The 20,428-nt window shown below is 49.6% G+C and overlaps 1 protein-coding gene across 2 annotated transcripts in view; it reads right to left on the reverse strand.

The window, feature by feature from the left end:
- The window catches only part of SLIT1 (slit guidance ligand 1), a 169,165-nt gene that overhangs the window by 141,413 nt on the left and 7,324 nt on the right, over window positions 1–20,428 (reverse strand). For both annotated transcript variants that reach the window (XM_029245813.1, XM_029245814.1), the window contains exons 2-3: window positions 6,585–6,656; window positions 4,258–4,329 (exon numbers count right to left, since the gene is read on the reverse strand). In XM_029245813.1, the coding sequence (XP_029101646.1) occupies window positions 4,258–4,329; window positions 6,585–6,656 (144 nt within the window). The remainder of the gene's footprint in view (window positions 1–4,257; window positions 4,330–6,584; window positions 6,657–20,428) is intronic.

The following is a 20,428-nucleotide window of genomic DNA, read 5'->3' on the forward strand; positions in this document are numbered from 1 at the left end:
ACCAATTTTCTTTCTTTTTTAAAATATTTAATTAATTTATTTATTTGCTTACTTATTTTGGCTGTGCCGGCTCTTAATCGCAGCATGCGGGATCTTTAGTTGCAGCATTCGGACTCCTCAGCTGTGGCATGCAAACTCTTAGTTGTGGCATGCATGCGGGATCTAGTTCCCCGACCAGGGATTGAACCTAGGCCACCTGCATTGGGAGCATGGAGTCTTACCCACTGGGCCACCAGGAAAGTCACCATCAGAGGGCTATCTTTGATGAGAAGGTGAGGTTTTGAAAGTAAAACTGGCAAAGTAGATTGGGAGCAGATCCTGTCTGGCCTTGAGGGCCAGGCTAAGGGGTCTGAATTTTTTTTTAATCTTTATTCTATAAATTTATTTATTTATTTATGGCTGCGTTGGGTCTTCACTGCTGCGCACAGGCTTTCTCTAGTTGTGGTGAATGGGGGCTACTCTTTGCTGTAGTGTGTGGGCTTCTCATCGCGGTGGCTTCTCTTGCTGTGGAGCACAGGTTCTAGGCACACAGGCTTCAGTAGTTGTGGCACACAGGCTCAGTAGTTGTGGCACACGGGCTTAGCTGCTCCGCGGCATGTGGGATCTTCCTGGACCAGGGCTCGAACTCGTGTCCCCTGCACTGGCAGGCGGATTCTTAACCACTGCGCCACCAGGGAAGCCCTACCGTATACTTTGAATTTCTCACAACCATCTCCTTTAACAGTTCTAGAGGATGATAAACCAACTGGAAAAAAGCTTTCTTTTGCTGGGAGGGAGGAAGAAATATAATTCGATGTAGCCAGTAGTAACTGGTCTGTGGTTACCTCCTAGGAGGTCACTTTTCATCTGATATGTGAGAAAGGTACCATTTTCTAACACGGTACAATTAGGGTTGCAATTTTAGACAAGCTGTGAGAAGTTTACTCTAAAGGGCAGGCTCCTAGGGAAACACATCACTGCCTCGGAAAAAAAGGGACCACCAATGTAATCTTAAAGCAACAGGAGTAGACATCAGATCGCTCCAAGTTCCTTAACCTCGTCTAATAAATTAATCCTGTATTTACACTGCCTGGAAATCACTGGGTTTTGTTTTGTTTTGTTTTCCCCCAAGACCTTCTCATTTTTCTGGCTTTAATTTCTGAAAAACACTTAAGAGGAAACGGCTAGTTTAAATAGCTAGTTTAAAGTAGAAAATCAAAGGAGGGACCCAGTGTGGTGAGGGACCTACAGGAAGCTAAGAATAACAACAATAGTAGTGAGTCCCAACTAGCCTTACCTTACTCTGTGCCAGGCACCAGAATAAACGCGTTATAGGCATTACCTCACCATCAGAGGGAAAGCAGAATGAAAAGGTGGGTTTCTCTCTCGAGTACAAAGCATCACGGTCATGCACATACCCTCCCATCTCCTCCCAGAAACAACCCCAGGGGGACGGTTTGACCACCACCATCTCACCACGTGGCTGGGCTCTCAGTTCTCAGAATATGTTTGTAGACTTCGTTGAGCTGTCTCTTTGATAGCTGAGGGGACTGGGATGCCCAGAGATGAGTGGCTCACCCAAGTCACCACCGAGTGGGAGAGGTGGGTTCTGAAGCCTGCCTTTCCCCGTCTCCCACCTCGGCAGCCTCCACGTTACACGGTCACCCTCAGCCGGCCCAGGGTGACTGAGCGCCCCACCCCCCAACATCAGACAACCGATGCCTGTGACCCACCAATCCTCACGGCCGGCAGCACCACACACTTCTGCTTCTGCGCTCGAGTCTGTAACTGTGCACAAGAACCAATCACGTCTGTTCCCAAGCTGTTTATGCCAGAGGTACTTATAATTATATAATTGAACTGACGACTACCTAAATGAACGAAATATCAATACTAGCATGAAAAGAGAGAGTCATCTCTACAAAAACTGGTTGAATGCCTTGGTAAGAGTCAATAAAAGGAAAGTTGTTAATTAAAGAGTTGTGGAATTAAGTAAAAGACTGGGCGGCAGGGGGCGAGCAGGGGAGTCATAAAAGAAATTCAGAATTCTCCTGCCAGATTGCTTCCAAGGGCCTTCTAAGAATCTCATTCCACCTTAAAGAAACCAAAACCAAAAATCGTAAGCAGGGTATATGTGTGTGGTTTAGGCGAGGAAAATAATACAGAACTCCAATCAGCATCTCACACTAAAAAGTAAGACCTTGGCCAAAAATAAAAAATAAACAAAAACGGGGGCGGGGAGGGTCAGGAAATGCACATTATATATTTTAACATAAAATGAAATGTTTAGAGTATGTATGGGTTTTATGACTCCCCACTTTATCCAACTTTTATGATTAACTGATCCACCATTGGTCTCTGACAAGTCAGAGGAGAGGGCCATCCACGGCCAGCACTGGACGTCCCCAGGGACAGAGCAATCACACAGCCCAGTAACTGCCCACCACGCAGTTGCTGGTGACCCACCCCGGAAGAAAGGAACTGGAAAAGGACAGAGGGACAAAGTCTGCAGTGACACATTATGACTCAAAAAGAAGCACCATGCCCAGCCTTGGGTGGGAGCAGCAGATGTGACATGGCCACCAGTCGTGTCCAGACTCCTTCCCACCCTTTCTCCTTCCCCAGGGCATGGCAGTCCCGGAGCTGGAGCCGGAATGGGTTAGGACCAAATCAGCCCCTCATAACCAGGTCATGAACGTGTATTTTGTTCTGAGCCTTTTAAAGAAAACTAACACAGGATGAATTATCTGTTCTAGCTTTGGGCTCCTTATGGCTCCATTTTAGGCCTGGATGAGGAAAAGTTCAACTTGGTTTTTCTCCAGGCAGCAGGAAGGCAATGAGACAACCATATTCTTTCCATTTATTTAATACCTTACTTTCTCTGAAGTAAAAGAGAAAAGTAAGGTATTAGGTTACAGCCATTAAGAGCTCGGGCTCTGGAGGCAAAATGATCTGGGTTCTAACCCCCGTTTCTGCACTTAACCATTTAATAATCATCTCATAAGGCAAGTGTCTTAACTTCTGTGCACCTCCGCTTCTCTGTGGTATCTGTAAGATACCACTGACCACAGTGTTGTTTTAAGGATTAAATGAGATATTAGAGGACAAAGCACTTATCTTGGTGCCTGGCATAGAGTAAGGCAATCAATAATAGCTATAATTATCATCATAAACTCATTGGAAAAAAAATCCACAAAAAAATAAAAGCATAAAGAATAAAGTTAACTGTTATCCCACCACTCCAGGTGATGGGAGTTAATAGTCTCAATTATTTTCTTCCTCCTGTATTCTGTACATATACAAGTTGATTTTATTTACACAAATGTAAATGTGTAAATAAAATCCTGCCTTTCATTTATTAAAATCCTGCCTAGTATAAATGTACTTCCTGCCTTTTCCACTTAATGTGATATTGTAGACACATTCCTATGGCCTTAATAGTTCTTCAGAAACGTGATTTTATATCTTATATCTCTACCAGAATGGGTGTTTCCAATTTTTTTGTTGTATTTAAACAATGTGCAATGAAGATCCTGATATATAAATTTTTAGCCATGTCTCTGATTATTTCCTTAAAATCAAATGGACTTTCTGGTTCAAAAGGCAGGAACTTTAGAACTCTTGACACCTACAGCCAAACCAAAGCAGAAAAATGAGGCCAGTGACCACCATGAATGTGAGTGGCCATCACCCACCTCACCCATACTACCTTCTTTGGTTTTTTTCATTATTGCCAATCTGAAATCTGGCAAAACCTGATCAAGACCTATTTTCAAACTCAAAAGCCCCCTAAGGAACAAATGATGCAAATCAGAAAACAACACCTTCAGTTCTGTGTTGTGGCCTCAAGCACCCAAGACACTGCTCCTAAGGGCTTCCCTGCGGTTGGTCCCCCCGGCACACTAGTGCCTCCTTTAAAGCCACACAAATCAATAACAGTGGTTATGCGTGGAGTATAAGATTATAGGAATAAATTTCACTTCCTCTGTACTGTGTGGATTTTGTGCCATGATGCGTTCTCAGGGAAAAACAACAAGGATAGCCTGTGTTTAGAATATGCAGTGAGGACACCTCCAGCTGTCTCTGCCATCATCTCACGATGACGCTGCGACCCCTTCCACGGCTACAGCTGCCCCTGGCCCCCATTAGCAGGCGGGAGGCAGGCTGGGCGTGCAGTCCTGTCCCTGAGCACCCCCTCCTGCCACCAGACTCAGCCTCTCGAGTCCACGCGGCGCCAGTCCCCACCGCCCTCCTGAGCCTGTGCCCACAGATACTCACAGCCGCTCCAGTTCCTTCATGTCGTCGAAAGCCCCGCGTTCCACCACTCCAATCTGGTTCTCCATCAGCTGCCTGGGGAAGGAAGGAGACAAGAACAGCTCCGGGACGGTGGACGAGGACTCCTAGAGACAGCTGGCACAAGGAGTGAAACAGGAGCAATGCCCGCGACACACACAATCCGAGCCCTGGCCTGAGCCAACAAAACTTCCTCACAGCTTTGCAAGTTCCCGACACAGGCTCTTCAACACACCCAGCTCCAGCAGCCAGATGTGCTTCCGGCCCTACCCCATGCTGACCCTCTGAAGCTGCCTGCATGGCAGAAGGCCACGGGCCACCAGAGCACCAGGCCATCGCTCCAAAGGCATGCTCGGGGAAGTCCGCACCCAGGCAGTGGGGGCTGGCTCTGTGCTGCTGGCGCACATGCCCTTCTCCGGCCCAGAGCGTGCATGTCCCGGGGGGCAGAGCAGGGGAGATCGGCCAGTAGCGGGGGGAGAGGAGCATGTACCAACTGGGCCCAGCCCACACGTGCGGCAAACACACTCTGCAGTTGGCAGACAACACCCCCACTCCCTGCTCCCCCGCTCCACCTGCCCACATCTGCTGCCAACTGAACCACCTGGCTCTGGGGGACTCTGCCCCTCCTTACCACCAACGCGCCCTGAAACCCAGAACCTCCAGCTGGCAGGGCAGCACTCTTCACCGGCAGATCACTTGCTGCGTGGTAATTTTTGAGCTCATCAAGTATGTCTTTCTCCCGTGTTTTCCCCTCCCTACCCTCAAGCAGGTGGCTTATGTGCTCCCGCAAGGGCCTCAAATGAAGTTTGGGGCTGGGCAGGGGGCAGAAGCTGCCACCAGGCACTTCTCTTCCTCTGCTTTGTTTCCAAAAACGCTGTGCTTTTGAGGAGCTTATGCTGGGTGGTGTGCGGGGAGGTGGGGGGAAGGGTAACACCAGGCAGGAGGGAGGGCTTCCCCAGACTCAGAAGAGATTCCTCAGCCTGGGAAGGGTTCCGAAGTCAGTGGTTCTGGAGACGCAGAGACCCCTTCCCCAGCGCCTGACAGTTACAATCCCAGAAAGGATCGACCACAGGGTCACCAGCTCCTCCAAAGACCTTCCGAGCTGCGAAGTCCATAGTTCTGAAAGAACTGAGGCCCCAGGGCCCCTGCATTACCCTGGGAGTAGGGAATGAGGGACCCTATGACTGTCTGCTAATGAATTTCCTGCCAGCCAGGTGGGATGTGGGCTCAAAGTCGAAACTGATGCAGAGAAAATTTTAAAATGCCCTTCTTCCCTGCACACCTGAGTTGGTGGGCTGAGACACCCTCATATCAGAATGCACGCGTGTAGGGGTGTCTCTGCACCCCAAGATCAACAGAGCAGGAGCGGGTGAAGGGATCCACCCCTTCCCCTTGCTCCTCAGCCGTGCACAGCCTGACAAGGCAGGTGCCATGGATGACCCCTTCGCTGGCTGGTGGCCACCCCGACAAAGTCATGCCTGCCACCTCCGATGTCCGCCACTATCAGGCACCTGAGGGGAGTCACCTCTGTCCTCAATGGCTCCCAGTCTCTTCCTCCTCAAGTCAGGGGGTCTGTGGCCTTGCTGGGAAGTCTTTCTGCGGCACAAGTTCAAAAGAGCTGCGGAGACTGTTATAGACTGAATTGGGTCATACCCCCGCCCCAAAATTCATACACTGAAGTTCTTACCCCCAATGTGACTGTGTTTGTAGATAAGGTACGTAATTAAGGCTAAATGAGGTCGTAAGGATGGGGCCCTAATCTGATAGGACTGGTGTCCCTGTAAGAAGAAGAGACACCAGAGATCTCTCTGTGTGCACACACAGAGGAAAGGCCACATGAGGACGCAGCGAGAAGATGGCCCGGAACAGAGGCCTCCCACAAACCAACCCTGATGGCACCTAGATCTTAGACTCCTAGCCTCCAGAACTGTGAGAAAATTAATTTCTGTTGTTTCAGCCACCCAGTCTCTGGTCTTTTGTTACGGCAGCCTGAGCAGGCCTGGTCTTCCTTCACCCCAGGAGCCAGCCAATGGACAAGGCAGCCCCATCTTCCCAGGTCCTGCCAGGAAGTGACTACCGGTGCCCACTCCACACCCAATTTTCTCAGCCATATGGGAGACAGTGGCCACTCTGGGTCAGGACTTGGCACACCTCCACCCACCCGCTCACGGCATCCCAAGACTGACTGTGCAGGGGAGGGGCCCAGCTGGCCTACAACCCTACGACCCACAACCAGGGCTCTGCCATGAGACCACCGCTGAGGGGAGGGGGCAGGAGAAAGGTTACAAGCGGCAGCAGCATGCCATACTCACAGCACCCGCAGCTGCTTGAGTCCCGCAAAGTCATTCTTATGGATCCGAGTGATTTTGTTGCCGTTGAGTTCCCTGGGGGAGGAAAGGGGAGAAGGAGATGGTGAGCTGCCCAGGGTGCCCCCAGGCCAGGGCTCCGCTCCCTCTCCACGTGGCTTACGTCAACCATCTCACCAACGGGGCTGGGTGCTTCCCAGCCAAGCCCCGGGACCCCCGAGTCTGTGTCGTCCTAACAAGCCGGGACCTCTTTGCCGCAGACGTTTGACCAACAGGAACGCGCAGGGCACGGACGCACTGCCGAGAGTGCTGTGGAAGCCCAAAACGTAGCTTTTGCCCTGAAAGGGCTCAGCCTCGTTGGAGAGACAAGACATTCACACAGGAAAGAATTTAGAAACGAGCCAATTAGAGAGGCTCTTCAGGTAGAATCCTTGCTGAGCCTCAGTTTCCTCATCTATAAAATAGGGATAATAACTGTCTACCTCATAGGAGTAACATGAGTCATAAACAAGCAAAGAGCATGGCCTGCACCTAGAAAGGGGCCCCTTGGGGATACCAATGCCATCATCTGGTGGCACTGGTTCCCACAAGCTGTCCAGATTCCAAGCAGGAGAGCACAGGGAGGGCCATGCCATTTAAGGGGACTGAGGAAGTGGGACTCAAGCTGAGGTCCAAAAGACAAGGCAGATCTGTAGCAAGAGGGATGGAACGGACACTCCAGGGAAGGATAAACGCCGGAGTATCTGGAGGGCTGGGAGCCGTGGGAAGCAGGGTTGGGGGAAGGTGGGTCGAAGCCAGAGGGCCTGAGAAAGGAACCAGAAGAAAGACAGGGAGCCAGTGAGGCCTCCGGGCAGGAGCTGCCATGAGGCCAGTCCTGCAGCGGGGACAGGAAGGCAGGGCCCAGGAAGGGAGGCCGAGCCCCACAGTGACTCACACCACCAGGGCCTCCAGTCCTTACTCCCTCCCAAGACCACGTGCTCCTCCCTCAGCCCTTCCAGTCATGCCCTGGGCACCTTGGACATGGACCCCCCACCTCCCGCCCCCTCCCACCCAGCCTCCCGGGAAAGGTCACTCAGCCTCTGCTGGCCACTCCTCTTCACAGGGAGCTGGCCCAGCCTTGGAAAGGCAGGCCACTCCAGGGGTCAGGCACTCCACTCCCCAGAAAGTTCTTCCACTGAGCCACACACAGCGGAATCTCACTCAGGCCCAGCTCCAAACCCAGCTGTCACCTCCACATCTCACCTGGCTTCCTGTGCAGCCCCGTGTCCACAGCCACCCTGCTCCCTCCTCTTCCTCACCATCATCACGACCCCCGTACGCTTAGCAATAACTTAACTGTGCTCGCGCGCACACATCCACGCACACAGACACTCACACGCTCTACCTGCGGCCCAGTCTCCTCATTTACCAACTCTGGTCAAAGGTTCCAGGTGTTTCCGCCACCCCAACCCAAGTCCAAGCTACTCTGAAAAACCGCAAGCTCCCTTTCCTAAGAGTGTTTCAGAAGTGTGATGTTCTAGAGCTGCTTCCACTAAGAGCAAAATGTTATTGATTTCCACACACTCTGGGAACTAGGCTTTGCATACATCCTTACAAGATGCTGGAAGGTAGTTATCGCGCCCATCTTACTGATGAGGAAAAAATGTCTCAAAGAGGTCTTCCCGAGGTCACCACCTGGTAAAGGACAGAGCAGGGATCTGGACCTGTAGCCGTCTGATCCTAGGGCCCAGGCTTCTTCCACCAGGACAGGCTCTCTCCCCAAGTTGACAAGCTGATAATTTATTCAACTCATCACTCTCTCTGTCCTTCCCCTGGGCCTGGCTCCTGATCCTTTGGAGCAGCTGGAAAAACTCATTCCCTGTTCCTCAACTCTTTTCTAACAGGATCTCTCTGAGGGGTTTGAGGCCTCTCCAAGGTAACGGGGCCATTGGTGAGAGCACCAGACTGAGCCCCTTCCCGCCCTAAATGCTGGGAGGATGCCTTCTCCACGTGAGATGGGCTCTTTTCAACGTAAAGGCCTTTTTTGTTGAATGAAATATTCTTCCCCGAAACGGCCACCTCTGAGCCTCTCTTTGCTGCTCCCCCTGCCACACGACATCACTTCAAACAAGGAGAATGTCATCTCAAAGCTCTGAAGACTGGTTCCCTCCACAAGCAGGCAGTTCCCTCTGGGCTATCCTGCTCAAACTTTCATCCCTGAACCCAAAACCACAAGGAATTTGGGGTGTTTTTATGGGGTTTTTAAAAAAGATTTATTATTTATTTATTTGTTTATTTTATTCCTTTTTGGCTGTGTCAGGTCTTAGTTGCGGCATGCGGGATCTTTCGTTGCAGTGCACAGGCTTCTCTCGAGTTGTGGCGTGCTGGTTTTCTCTTCTCTAGTTGTGGCCCACAGGTTGCAGAGCACATGGGCTCTGTAGTTTGCGGCACGTGGCTCTCTCGTTGAGGTGCGCGAGCTCAGTAGGGGTGGCTTGCCAGCTCAGTTGCCCCGCGGCATGTGGGATCCTAGTTCCCCAACCGGGGATCGAATCTGCGTCCCCTGCACTGGAAGGCAGATTCTTAACCACTGGACCACCAGGGAAGTCCCGGTTTTATGTTTTTGATTATAATATATGTCATCATTGATTATAAAAGCAAAAATATTAAACTTAAGTGGACGTCGACAGAGCCATGGTTAGTTAAATTTCAGTACATCTGTGAAACTGAATGCCATGCAGCCATTTAAAACAGTACAGATCCCTTTGTATTGACAAGGGAAGATGTCCCTGATACAAGCCCCTGGGAAAAGGGTTTCAAGACAGCTTGTATGCCCCGAGCCCACTTATGTAAAAACTCACAGGCATATCAGTAGAGGTATATGCATAGAACCAGTTCGCTGGGGGCTGTTCGCTGCATGTGAGTGCCTGTAACCACTGAGTGCTGGGCCTTAAGGGAACTTCAGCTTCCTTTTCATACTTGTCTGCATTGTTTGAAATTTTTTAAGAGACATCTCTATTTTTAAAGTCAACAAAATAGGCAAGTTATTGTGCTGAAAAATACGAGTAATATATATGCATTAGTGAATTTTTTCAATTACCTTAAGAATAAAGAAAAATCACACATTAGCTCATCACCCAGAAAGAACGCCTTGTTAATATTCTGGAATATTTTCTCTCAAGCTTGTTACCTTTGGATGTAAGTTTTATCGAGTGGAGATAATATGACAAATATTTACTGAAGACTTGCTATTTGCAAAGCATTTTGCAAGGTTCTGAAGATACAAGAGTGAATGAGACATAAATGGTGTGCACGCCTTCTGCAATGTCATTCCCTGCTCGTTCTCCATTTACGTTTTGATTGGCATAAAGGATCCCTTCCGTTGGATATATCAAGTTACTGGGCATGCCCTGATTCTCTGTCACTGGAACATCTGAGCTGTTTTGGTATTGTTCGATTATAAATAATACCGCATAAAGCTTGGTGGGCATTTGGGAGGAATACGTTCCTAGAAACGGAATTAGTCAAAGGTCATGAGAAATCTTGAATTTTACAATCATTCACTCACTCCTTCTCATGGCAACCATGGTTCATCAGGCAATTGACTACAATAATTATTCAATTCACAGACGGCAAAACTGAGGCAAAGACAGATGTCAAGACTTGTCTGAACAAGGCAGGGCCCAAATGGAACTCAGGAATCCCTGAGGATGGAATTCCCATAAGGTGGGCAGGGTGGGGTGGGGAGTTCGCAGGGACTTCTGATGACATGCTCATCTACCTGCCTCTCTTCTCACCTTTGGCACCAGGCTCCACTGGGCAGACTCTGGGGCACATTCCTTAGCCATCAGTGGATTCCAACCCCTCCCCCTCACTTCCTGCACCCCACTCCACCTCCACTCAAGAAAAGACCTGGGACAGGCAGGCACAGGAGGACAATGGTACAGACAGCAGAGCAAACACAGCCCCTCTCTCCGGAGGCCCTGCTGGTGGCTTCCAGGCAAGAATGTCGATGGAAGCCCAAGCCGCCCCAGCCCCCAGCCTCCCCCATCAGCTTTGGTCTGTAACCTGGAGCTAAGCTAAGCGCCTCCTCTCAGGGGACAGCCCTCGAGAAGGCAGCCTGTGAAGCAGAGGCAGCTCTCATCGGGTTCGCAGGTCTGGGGCTGCAGCTTAAGGAGTCATTAGCGCCACTTAGGCTGAGAGAATGGCCTCCACAGTCCCCTCCCTCTCCCCTCAGCCGGGCAGCCCAACAGGATCGAGTTTCCAACCTCGAGGTGGCCCGGCCACCTCCCCTGGAACCCTCAGCACAGGCTGCTGGAATGAGGCGAGGAGGTCATTTTTCTCCGGTGCCTGATTCCTCCAACAGGTGCTCCTTGAGTGTCGCCATGGAGACCCCTCCCCAGCAAGCCGCCTGGGAAAACCAGAGAGGCTGCTGTGACCTTCAGACCTGTGCAGCCAGAGCAGGCAAGTGGGGTGGGCCCTCTGGGGCAATTCCCGGCCTCGCTTCTCAGGAAGAAGCCAGGACCCAGAGCTACCCTGGGGTCCCTGAGGTTCTTGCCACCAGGGCCCACATCCACCACTTCTCTTTATTGGGCGCCTCTGTGTGCAGGCTCTGAGCCCAACTCCAAGCATGTTTCATCTCATCTCGCCTGCACAGTAGCCTACGAGATGAGTCAAGTTCTCTCCGTCTTGCTGATGAGGAAACTGAGGCACAGATTGGTGAAGCAATTTGCCCAGTGCCACCCAGCTCATAAGTGGTGGGGCCAGGACCAAATCCCACCCAGGCCAACGTGAATCCAGGTTCTCTCCCCTTCATCATGATGCCTCGTGTTGCTGGATTCTGTAGAGGCCACCCCTCACCCTGAGCAATCATGCCTTGGACAGAGCCAAGGAACAACTTAGACAGACATCCTGGGGCCCTATAATAAGACCGTGTGCTCTGCCCAAACAACAACATCAGGGCAGCTTCCCAGCCAGCTGAGCTTGGGCTTTAGAGCCAGACTATCCGGCTTCAAATTCCTCCTCTACGATCACTAGCTGTGTGACCCTGGGCACAAGGCTTAACTTCTCTGCGCCTCAGTTTCCCCATTTGTAAAACGAAGATAATGATAACACCCACCTCTTAGAGATGTGGTGAGGTTTAAATGACTTAACTATTTCTAAAGCACCAAGAGCAGTGCCTGGCATACATAAACGCTCTCCGTATCAATATTCCCTGCTGCAACTATTTTTACTACTACTATTGTTGCTGTTGTTTTGTTTCCCTCAAGGACCACAGCACCACTAGAAGGGTGGTGCCCCAGGCTCAGCTCAGGCTGGTGCTGGGCTGGCTGTGCCATGCTGAGCAGGGAGGAGCTGGCTGCTCCTGCCCTGCAGGCCCCAGGATGCTGAGGCCCAGGGAAGATGCCCTGAGACGGTTCTCTCTCTTCCGAAAGTGATGGCTCTGCATCCATCCTTCTCCCCAGGAGGAAATACACTCCAGTGGCAAATGGCCCTGACTCCCATCCGTTCCTATGTGGTCCTAACCTGAAAGAAAAAACCTCGGTGGTGAAAGATTTGGGAGAAAATCCTCTGAAGCAAAATTACTGAGGAAAAAACAAAAACACACCAGGATTTCTCGAATCCTCTCGGGAAACAAGAATCTGATCCCCAGCATCTGGGTGTTTGTGATAAACCGAAAGAAACCACTGGATTTCCTAAAGCTGTAGGAACAAACACCCTGGGCCCCTCTTGGGGTGCTCTGGGGGCTACACGCCCTTCACAAGCATTTCTCACGGTTGGGTGGGAAGGCAACCGCTCCTGGTGCTGGTTCCTCCCCAAGGGCCCAAACCTGCAATGGTGATGGGGAGGCTCAGCTGCCCTCTAAATTCCCTTCCTGCCAGGTCTCCAAAAAATAAACACGCACGCTCTGACTGTGAATGAGACTGGCCTCCGGGCTGGGGAACTGTATTCTCCAGCGCTGTCCTTTGAAATCTTACCCTGGCCAAATCCACAGCACTCAGTGTCTGCAAAGTCAGACAGGAGAACCAAGGGAAGGAAGAATGTCCCTACCCAGCTGCCGCCCAACAGAGGTAGAGGGGCCCACACCCCAACCTGCAGGTGGACTGGCTGCATGGAGCACCCAGAGCCACCTAACTGGGCTCCCCACCTTCCCTCTGGCTCCCCTCCAATCTGTTCTCCAGGCCACAGCCAGAGTGATCTTTTCAAGATGCACATCTGATCATGTCACTCCCCACTTAAGCCCTTCAATGAACCCCCATCACTCTTGGAATCAAGAGAAAACTCTCCTTAACACCGACCACAAACCCCATGTGGCCTGCCCCACTCTCCCTGTTCGGATTTGCTCCCTCTGGTGGCAGGGCCTTTGAACTTGCCATTCCCTCTGCCTGCACTGCTCCCTCCTTCCACTTTGCCTCACTCACTCCAACTTTTCCTTCCAATTGGTCCAACCTCCCTATCACAGGCCCACAGGGCACTCTAACCCTCTCCTCTGCAGCACAAATCAGGGGCAATTTTATATGGATTTGGGACCTTCCTTGACTGGTATCTCTACCCCTCCCCATGTATAAGCTCCTTGAGGACACGGACTGCGCCAGTTTTTTCTCATTATTGTATCTCCAGGGCCTAACGTAGTACATGGCACCTGTTACCTGATAGATGTTTTAGTAAGTATTTCTTGAATGCAAGAATAAATTTGCATTCAAACTGACATATTCTAAATAGCACTGGGTTGGGTGAGTTTTCCATGTTTCCCTGCTCCCTGACTCAAAAAAAAAAACCCACACTCATTAAGAAATGCTCTCCCCAAATGGACATCAGCCAAGGAAAGCTTCACACAGAGAGGACACTGCTGTTTTACCAACAACCATTCCATAGCCCACAGGTTAAAAGACTGATTTTTCCTCAGTTCCCTTGTTAGGAAAATACCAGCCCCCAGGGCTTCAGCCACCCTGCTCCTCCACTTTCAACAACCAGCTCTTCTGCCTTAGGGCCTTTGCCAGTGCTGGCTGGGCTCTGATCCAGAGCCCACAGAGTAACCCACAGCTGGCTTACTCCCAACATCCTTCAGGCCTCAGTTTAAATGTCCCCTCCTCTAAACCACCCTCCCCACAGGTGTTCACTCAGCTCATCCTCCAGAGCTGGCATTTTGATTTGTGCATTTAATATGAGGTCCTTTGGGGACTTCCCTGGTGGCGCAGTGGTTAAGAATCCGCCTGCCAATGCAGGGCACACGGGTTGGAGCTCTGGTCCAGGAAGATCCCACATGTCCCAGAGCAACTAAGCCCGTGCTCCCCAAAATGGGAAATCCATGCACCACAACAAAGAGTAGCCCCCGCTCACCACAACTAGAGGAAGCCCATGGGCAGCAACGAAGACCCAACGCAGCCAAAAATAAATAAATAAATTTTTTAAAAAAAAATTACAAAATAAAAAAAGTATATATGACTGGCCTTAAAGGCCAGTCTCCCCTGCCAGGCTGTGAGAGGCAGAGGCCACATCTGTAAGCCAGCACCTGTGGGGGTGCCTGGCACACAGCAGTTGCTCACTAAATGTAAGCTGAACTATCCTGCCCACGGAGCCTGGCTGCTGCCAGCACATCGCAGCCGAGGCCGGCGCATCCTCCCATCAGCCCCAAGCCTTCCTCAAGCCTCAGTGGGTCATGATCCAGAGGCTCCTCCACCCCCTCAGCAGAGCCCACAGGCCTGGCACCAACCCCAGGGCTGGGGTCACCCTCCACCGTGTGATGAATCAAGAAGTCCCAGGGATGAGTAGTCAAGGGCCTCACACCACAGCAGATTTCCTACGGATCCTGCTCTGCCCAGGCTCCTGGCTCCCATCTTGTTTCCTTGGCTTGAGTACTAGCAATATCTATACTATCACAGCCAAGCCAGCTCATTTAAGCCTCATAATACCACCTGGTTCAAAGGTTTGCTATCAGTCTTGATTTCCAGATGAGGAAACTGAGGCATAAAGAATTTAAGTAACCAGCTCAAGTTCAGCCAGCTGGTAAGTAGGTTGAAAAGGCAAGACTTGAACCCTAGCATGTCTGACTCCAGGGCCCAGGTCTTTTTTTTTTTTTTTTTAATTGCTATAAAATACACATAACAAAATTTACCATTTTAACCGTTTTGAAGCGCAGAGCTCAGTAGTGTTAAGTACATTCACATTGTTGTACGACAGATCTCCAGAACTTTTTCATCCTGCAAAACTGAAACTCTGTACCTGTTAAACAGTAACTTCCCATTCCTCTCTCCCAAAGCCCCTGGTAACCACCATTCTACTTTTTGTCTCTACGAATTTGACTACTCTGGGTACCTCAGATAAGGGAACTGGCTTATTTCGCAATGTCCTCAAGGTTCATCCATGGTGTAGCATGTGTCAGAATTTCCTTCCTTTTTAAGGCGGAATAATATTCCATTGCATGTCTACAAGTTTTGTTTATCCATTCATCCATCAGTGGACACTTGGGTTGCTTCCACCCTTTAGCTATCGTGAATAATCCAGCTATGAACATGAGTATACAAATACCTTTGAGATGCTGCTTTCAATTCTTTTGGGTATATACCCAGAAGTGAACTTGCTGGATCATATGCTAATTCTATGTTTAACTTTTTGAGGAACCTTCTTACTGTTTTCCACAGCAGTCGCACCGTTTTACATTCCCAGAAACAACACACAATGGTTCCAATTTCTCCACATCCTCGCCACCATTTGTCATTTCCCAGTTTTTTTTTATAGTAGCCATCCTAATGGGTGGGAGGCGATCAGAGCCCAGCTCTTAACCCCAACTCCATGGTGCATTCTGTTCTGAGGCACAAACTGCACCTCCGTTCCTTCACTACTGAGGCCTGGCCTTGCTCTTGCCAATACCATTCTCAGGTCTGGGGCCCACCCCAAAACCACATCCCTACAGACAGGCCCCACTCCCTGGTGGCCACCAGGCCTCCATGCCCATTGCCTGCCAGCCCCCTCTCCACTCACTGCCCACCCTAGGCCCCTGAGAGGCCACCCAGCAGCTAACTCCCTGGCCCTGACCTCAACCTGCAACACCACCTCCTCGCATCCCCCAACTCTGCTCACCACCCCCCACCCCTAGGCTGGACACCCCTCCCTGTGCCAGCCTGCAACTTGGGTCCACCCTGTAAACACACACAGGAAGGAATCAATCTTGGCCAATTTCCCTTTATGTCCTAGTGCTAAGCCCCGACAGAGGTTTTGTAGGTGTTAAATGAATGTCTGATGAATGAATGAATGAAGCCAAGCCTTATTAAGATGTGTGGAGTGGTAGTCAAATTTAAAAATTAAACACAGGGCTTCCTGGTGGCACAGTGCTTAAGAATCCACCTGCCAGTGCAGGGGACATGGGTTCGAGCTCTGGTCCGGGAAGAACCCACATGCCACGGAACAACTAAGCCCCTGTGCCACAACTACTGAGCCTGCGCTCTAGAGCCCGCAAGCCGCAACTACTGAAGCCCACGTGCCTAGAGCCCATGCTCCACAACAAGAGAAGCCACCGCTATGAGAAGCCCGCGCACTGCAACGAAGAGTAGCCCCCGCTCGCCGCAGCTAGAGAAAGCCCGCGTGCAGCAACGAAGACCCAACACGGCCAAAAATAATAAATAAATAAAATAAATAAATTTATTAAAAAAAAAAATTAAACAGAAACACATCTCAAAGCCTCGAGACTCAGAGCATCACTTACCAGCTGACTGTTTAACCCAGGGCAGACGATTCCACCTCTCTTACCTTCTCCTCATCTACAAAGCAGGGGTAAGTGCAGTAGACTCTTATCCCCCTTATCTGGGGGTTCCACTGCCACAGATTCAACCAACCATAGATCGAAAATATTCCACACACAAAAAACAAATTCCAGAAAGTTCCAAAAAGCAAAACTTGAATTTGCCCTGCTCTGGCAACTATTTGCATATCATTTACACTGTATTTACAACTATTTATGTAGTATTTACCTCTTATTAGGTATTATAAGTAATCTAGAGATTATTTAAAGTATAGGAGAGGATGTGAGTAGATTATATGCAAATAGTACGCCATTTTATATAAGGGACTTGAGCATCGGGAATTTTGGAAACTTATTTGGTGCTGGGTGGGTGGATCTCCAGGAACCAGTCCCTCAGGGACCTGTAATGCCTTCCTCCCAGGACTGTTATGAGGAGTGAAAGAGTGGACGTGGGTAAAGCACCTGGCTCGGAGCCTGGGCACAAAGTAAGGGCTCTGAATGGTGACCACCAACACCATCACAACTCCCTCCTCGATGCTCTCCATCTCTGCTCTTTGACCTGTCATAGGTCCTCCCCTCCCCAACCCACCCAGAGCTCTGGCTCCTCTTTTCCACAGTCGCCTCCCGCCCCCTCTCCCCCGAGTGGGACTCCAGTCCACCTGCCCCTCTGCAAACAATCTCTGAGCGGCTCCCCTTGGAGCTCCCGTGCTTGTTCTCTCCTCCTGCAAACTTCCTCACCACCTACTCGCTCCCGACCATCTGCTTCCGCCTTCCACTTCTCCCAGGAAACCGTTCTGCCCAGCTTTGCCAGTGACCCCCCAGTCACAGTTCCAGAAGCGTTCCTTGGCCCTCATCCTCAGACAGACTGGCTGCTCTCCACACTGTTAACCCTCCCCCCACCATCTCCAGACGCCTTCTTTGGCTTTAGCAGTAACTGCATCGCCCAGGTTGGAATCCACAAACGTCGGGCCAAGGCTCCCCTGTGGACAGGAGCTCCTCCTGCCCCTCCCCCAGCTGCTGCCCCTCCCCCAGCTCCTCCCTGGTGGCCCTCCCTTCCTGCTGCCCTCTTAATGTGGGTGGAAGCCAAAGGCAGTCCTCCTGCGTCTTCAAAGGACGTACTTTCTTCACCAGGAGACCCCAGCACCAAGCAGTGTTCCTCGGATTGTGTCCTGGGCACCTCCCACATCTGAATCACCTGAATGGCCTTTGCCAAAGACCTGCTGCCTCAGCTACTCTGGAATGGGCCTGGGGATCTGCATTTTATACCAGCTTCCCGGGAGATTTTTATTCCCCGTGACATCTCTGTCTCACTGCCCTCGTGGGTCCCATTACTTCCCCAGGACACCCTCCCAACTGTCTCTCCAGCCTGAACACTCAACAGAGTGACCATCCCCTATTCCTGCCTCTAGGGTCATTTTTCACATGGCTGTTTATTGGTAATTCAAACAAAAGAGGCAGAAGCTAACTTCATGGCTTCTCTCCAGGATCAGTCACCCTCCCAACTTTACTCTGCAAAATCATCCTCCCAGCCTCGGGCCATAGGGTCCCCTGTGACGTTCCCATTTGCTCTGACGTTCCCATTTGCTATTTCTGCACCCTCTGCCTCCGTCCAGGCCTGCTTCCCCTCATGCCTTGGCCTCTGCTGTACCCTCCAAACTCTGTGAGGACTGTAACAGTTGCCTGCTGCTGTTATAACACATTACCACATACTTAGTGGCTTAAAACAACACAAATTATCTTACAGTTCTGGAGATCGGAAGTCTGAAATCAGTCTTGCTAGGTTAAAGTCAAGACATTCCCAGGGCTGCATTCCTTTCTGGAGGCTCTAGGGGAGGATCCATCTCCTTGCCTCTTTCATCGAGAGGCCGCCTGCATTCTGTGGCTCATGGCCCCTTCTTGGCATCACTCCAATCTCTTGCTTCTGTCGTCATATTTCTCCTACCACTGACTCTGACCCTCCTGCCTCTCTCTCTCTAGGGACCCTTGTGATTATGTTGAGCCCACCCATATAATCCAAAATCATCTCCCATCTCAAGATCCTTAACTTAATCACATCTGCGAAGTCCCTTTGGCCCTGTAAGGTAACGTATTCATAAGTTCCAGGGATTAGGATGTGGACATCTTTGAGGACCATTATTCAGCCTATCACAGTGATCATATTTTCTAAAACAAGGATCAGAATCATGAAATGTCTTACCACAGGTTTAAAAAAAAAAAACTCATTGAACACACATTTTTTTTGAGCACCTACTATGTACGAGGCGATGGAAACATAAAGATACATGAGACAGAGTCCCTGCCCTCAGGAAACTCAAAACCCAATGTACCCATCCAACAAACCACCTTCTTAAAAAGAAATAAGATTTTCTTCCCTACAGAAGAATTCCAATTAATAAATGTAGAACCAATGAGGGAAATAGAAAAGAAAAATTGGATAATAATGGTTGCAGGCAAGATCCGTTAATGGATGCTAAAATTAGTAGGTGAGAATTTGAGGGCAAAAAGGATATTACATATTCTCAAAGTATCTCCCCCCGCAAATATTTATTAATTGCAAATGGAAAGATAATGTTATAGTGGAGAAACCTGGCAGACACCATCTTTTTTTTTTTTTTTTTCAGTATGCAGGCCTCTCACTGTTGTGGCCTCTCCCATTGCGGAGCACAGGCTCCGGACACGCAGGCTCAGCGGCCATGGCTCACGGGCCCAGCCGCTCCGCGGCATGTGGGATCTTCCCAGACCGGGGCACGAACCCATGTCCCCTGCATCGGCAGGCGGACTCTCAATCACTGAGCCACCAGGGAAGCCCTGGCAGACACCATCTTAACCAAGAGATCAAGGTTAACATCATCAGCAGTGACACATATCAATGTCATCTACCCTCTGATAGGATGCTCTGGGAAGGGCACATCACCTCTGTGGCATTCTTGCCAAAAATGCATAACCTCAATCCAATCATGAAAAAACACCAGAGAAACACAAACCGAAGAGCAGTCTACAAAATAACTAACCAGCACTTTTTACAAATGTCAAGGTCACAAAGAACAAGGAAAGACTAAGGAACTGTCACAGGCTGAAGAAGACTAAGGAGAAATGACAATTAAATGCAATGTGGGATCCTGGATTGGGTCCTGTAATAGAAAAAGGACATTGGTGGAAGAAAACTAGTGAAATACAAGTCTACAGCTTAGCTAACAGTATTGTACCAATGTTTATTTCTAGGTTTTGATCATCGTGCTATGATTAAGAAAGATGTTAACATTAGGGGAAGCTGGGTGAAGGGTGTATGGGAATTCTCTCTGTACTATTTTGGCAACTTTTCTGTAAGTCTAAAATTGTTTTAAAATAAAAGTTTTTTTTAATTTTTTTTTAAGAACAAAAATACAGCAGTGATAGAAAAACTGCTGTCAGAAATCACAGTCACCATAACCAACTGGTCTCCCCACCACCAACCAGCTGGTCTCTCCCTCCATTTATTGTCCATACCAAAGCCAGGAAACAGAATATATTAAAACACCATTTTGCACTTGTTACTCTCCACTCAAAACCCCTGGAGGCAAGTGCTTAAAGGGTCTTGTCAACGAGACACGGGAGCACCTTGAAGGGGTCCCACTGGCCAAATGTGGGACACTCTGAACATCAAAATAATGTAGTAACATTATTACAAATTATAACCCAATGAATAAAATAATAATCCACAAGTCCATGCTGTTACAAACAATCTTTCTTACAGTAGAATGCCAACTAATAAATAGAGAAGAAATGGTGGAGTTACAAATTTCTCATCAGTGGAACCAAAACTAGTGAATGAAAGTTTGATGAGTAGAATACTTACATGGCCTGGAAGTGTCTCCCTGCAAGTCAATTATTAATAACAAAGGGGAAAATAGTAACTTTTCAGCAGAGAAGCCTGGCTGACACCAAATTACCAAGTAATCAGAGCTAAAATCACCAATATTGGGACAAACTGACATCACGCGTCTTCTGACGTGACCCACTGAGAAGGGCACAACGTTGCTCATTTAGCATTCCTGCCAAAAATGCATAACCTGAACGCAATCATGAGAAAAAAGCAGATGAAGCCAAATTGAGGGACATTCTACAAAATAACTGGCCAGTATTCTTCAAAAATGTT

This window comes from Monodon monoceros, unplaced genomic scaffold, assembly GCF_005190385.1.
Source record: "Monodon monoceros isolate NGI ecotype Baffin Bay Population unplaced genomic scaffold, NGI_Narwhal_1 Super_Scaffold_4, whole genome shotgun sequence".
NCBI lineage: Eukaryota > Metazoa > Chordata > Mammalia > Artiodactyla > Monodontidae > Monodon > Monodon monoceros.